At 31.2% G+C, this 2562-nt stretch overlaps 1 protein-coding gene across 1 annotated transcript; it reads left to right on the top strand.

Annotated features, from left to right (window-relative positions):
- The first annotated feature begins 1071 nt into the window (after positions 1-1071).
- Positions 1072-2055, top strand: LOC128659320 (olfactory receptor 1019-like). The gene has a single exon (XM_053712988.1). The coding sequence runs from the start codon at positions 1072-1074 to the stop codon at positions 2053-2055; it is 984 nt and encodes a 327-aa protein (XP_053568963.1).
- The last annotated feature ends 507 nt before the right edge of the window (positions 2056-2562 follow it).

The raw sequence follows: 2562 nt of genomic DNA, 5'->3' as shown, positions 1-2562 counted from the left end.
ATACTAAAAAAGACTTTTTTATGGATTTTTCTGCCAAAAAAGGCACATTCAAGTATCATTGGGTTTTTAAGGACATACTAATTTTGAATATTAAGTTCAATTGTACCTTCAATGTTATCATCCAATTACTGACCCTCACCTTCAACTTGACACAAATTTGGTCAGTTATGACAGGTCAAATCCGCTCTCAGGAAGTCAATTTGAGAATGGCTTCATAAATGTAGGCCTTAGTGAACACAAATTGTTCTTATGCACATATGTAGAGAGTATCAAACCTGTTCCCTGTGACTTGAGCTGTTGGAAAATGCTCAGGTAGGCCTGCAAATGTTAGATTCTTAAAACTGTGTTACAGGTACAGTAGTTTATAAGTTTATATTTACCTGCTAACAAGATATGGTGAGACATTTTTTTTTTCTTTTTTTAACTCTTTCAATTTTAAAGGTGGTACAAAGCAAGTAATTTATAACAATGGTTACCAAATATGTAATAATAATAATAATAATAATAATAAAAAATGTGCTTGTTACATTTTTAAAGGACCATTAAATATGGCTGCATTATATACTCCACATATACACAATAAAAAGACAATGCGATAGCACTTACACAGAATTTCAATTTTTTTTTAGATATTTCAAAGATTGCTTTAATTTCCCTGCTCACTGTGACATGTGACAACATTCAGCCAATTATAGATGAATATACATATACATTGTGAATTATTGCATATGCTCAGTAGGAGCTGTTGCCTCAGAATGTGTATGAATAAAAAGACTGAGCAAAATTAATAATGAAAGTAAATTAAAATGTTGTTTAAAATTGAATGTTCTAACTAAATCATGAAAGTTTAAATTTGACTTTAGTGTCCTTTTAACCTAATGGGTATTGTTTCTCCTACTGTACATTTTTACAAACCCCATGGAGTGACAAAAAGAATCACTCTTTTGTATATATGTTTAATAACATATGTAGGAAATATACGTTTTAGTGCAAAAATCATTTCAGTCTCATTAGATAGAAATATTTCTATAGGGTAACTAGACATATCTACTATATTCTTCTGTTATTAGAATGGCTTCAAAAAATGAGTCAATTGTGAAAGAATTTATCCTTCTTGGACTCTCCAGTAATCCTCAGACACAAATTATCCTCTTTGTAGTCTTTTCACTTATCTACTTATTCATTTTAATTGGCAACTTTCTATTTATTGCTGTATGTATAACACACAGAAATCTCCAGACCCCTATGTATTTTTTCATTGCAAACCTTTCCTTGGTGGATATATGCTATTCATCATCCATTGTTCCAAGAATGCTCAAAGATTTTTTATCAACAAAGAAAAGTATTTCATTTCAAGAATGTGCAACACAAATGTACATGGCTCTATCATTGGGCGAGGCTGAATGTATTCTGCTGGCTATAATGGCTTATGATCGATACGTAGCTATATGCTATCCTTTACGTTACACCACAATTATTAATCGATCCGTCTGTGTGAAGATAGTAATTAGTACCTGGATATGTGGATTCCTCATTGCAATTCCTCATGTTGGACTTACAATGAAGATAAAGCTTTGTGGAAACAATAAAATAAATCATTTTGTGTGTGAATTTCCAGGACTTGTGGCACTGGGGTGTGGTGATCTTAGCGCCATTGAATTATTTAACTTTGTAGCTTGTGTTGTAGTGCTTACAATTCCTGTTACTTTTATAACTACTTCTTATATTTTAATTATTTCTGCTATCTTAAAAATCACCTCCTCGGCTGGAAAGCAAAAAGCCATATCAACATGTGGGTCTCATCTAACTGCAGTGACTTTATTTTATGGTTCCGCTATGACAACATATATGAAACCAAAGTCAAGCTCTTCATCACACAGTGACATGATAATTGCTGTCTTTTATACCATCATTACACCAATGCTGAATCCTTTAATTTATACACTTAGGAATGAAGAAGTGAAAACAGCCTTGCAGAAAACAAAATTTCTCAAAATAAGATACATTTTTCCAGCATCCTTTGGTATACAAAGAAAACAACTAAGACTGAAATAGCTAAAAACATACAAGCAACCATATAAATCAGATAATTCATTTTACAAATTGTTATTTCATGCTCTAGTGATTAAACTGAGATCTAAATTCTTAATTATTGAAATAGCAACGCACTCATTTTTGTTTATTTAAATGGCAATGCTTAAGCATTATTATAGTTAATATCAATATTTGTTTAAAAAATAATGTTATGATATAACATATTATTTGTTATTTCTTGCAATATATACAAAATTAATGTTTTTTTTTTATTTTTTAAATGTGGAAAAGAGATAAAGCTTTCAATGCTGTACTTATTCCTCCTCTTTGTTTGGTAAGGGGTCTTTTTAGGCCAAGAAAAACAGCTTTTGCTACAGGGTCTAATAGAAGAGGCTATGTCTCCGCAATATTCAATTTTGCGATATGCGGAGGTGTTTGTGATGGGTTAATTTCTTGAGAAGAAACTGAAAAGAATTAAGCTGGTGTGTTTTTGTAGGACGTTGTCTATACTATCAGCATTTTTTGTGA

This window comes from Bombina bombina, chromosome 1 (genome assembly GCF_027579735.1).
Source record: "Bombina bombina isolate aBomBom1 chromosome 1, aBomBom1.pri, whole genome shotgun sequence".
Classification (NCBI taxonomy): domain Eukaryota; kingdom Metazoa; phylum Chordata; class Amphibia; order Anura; family Bombinatoridae; genus Bombina; species Bombina bombina.
Note: the sequence above shows the minus strand (reverse complement) of the source record. Positions and strands in the feature narration are given on the sequence as shown.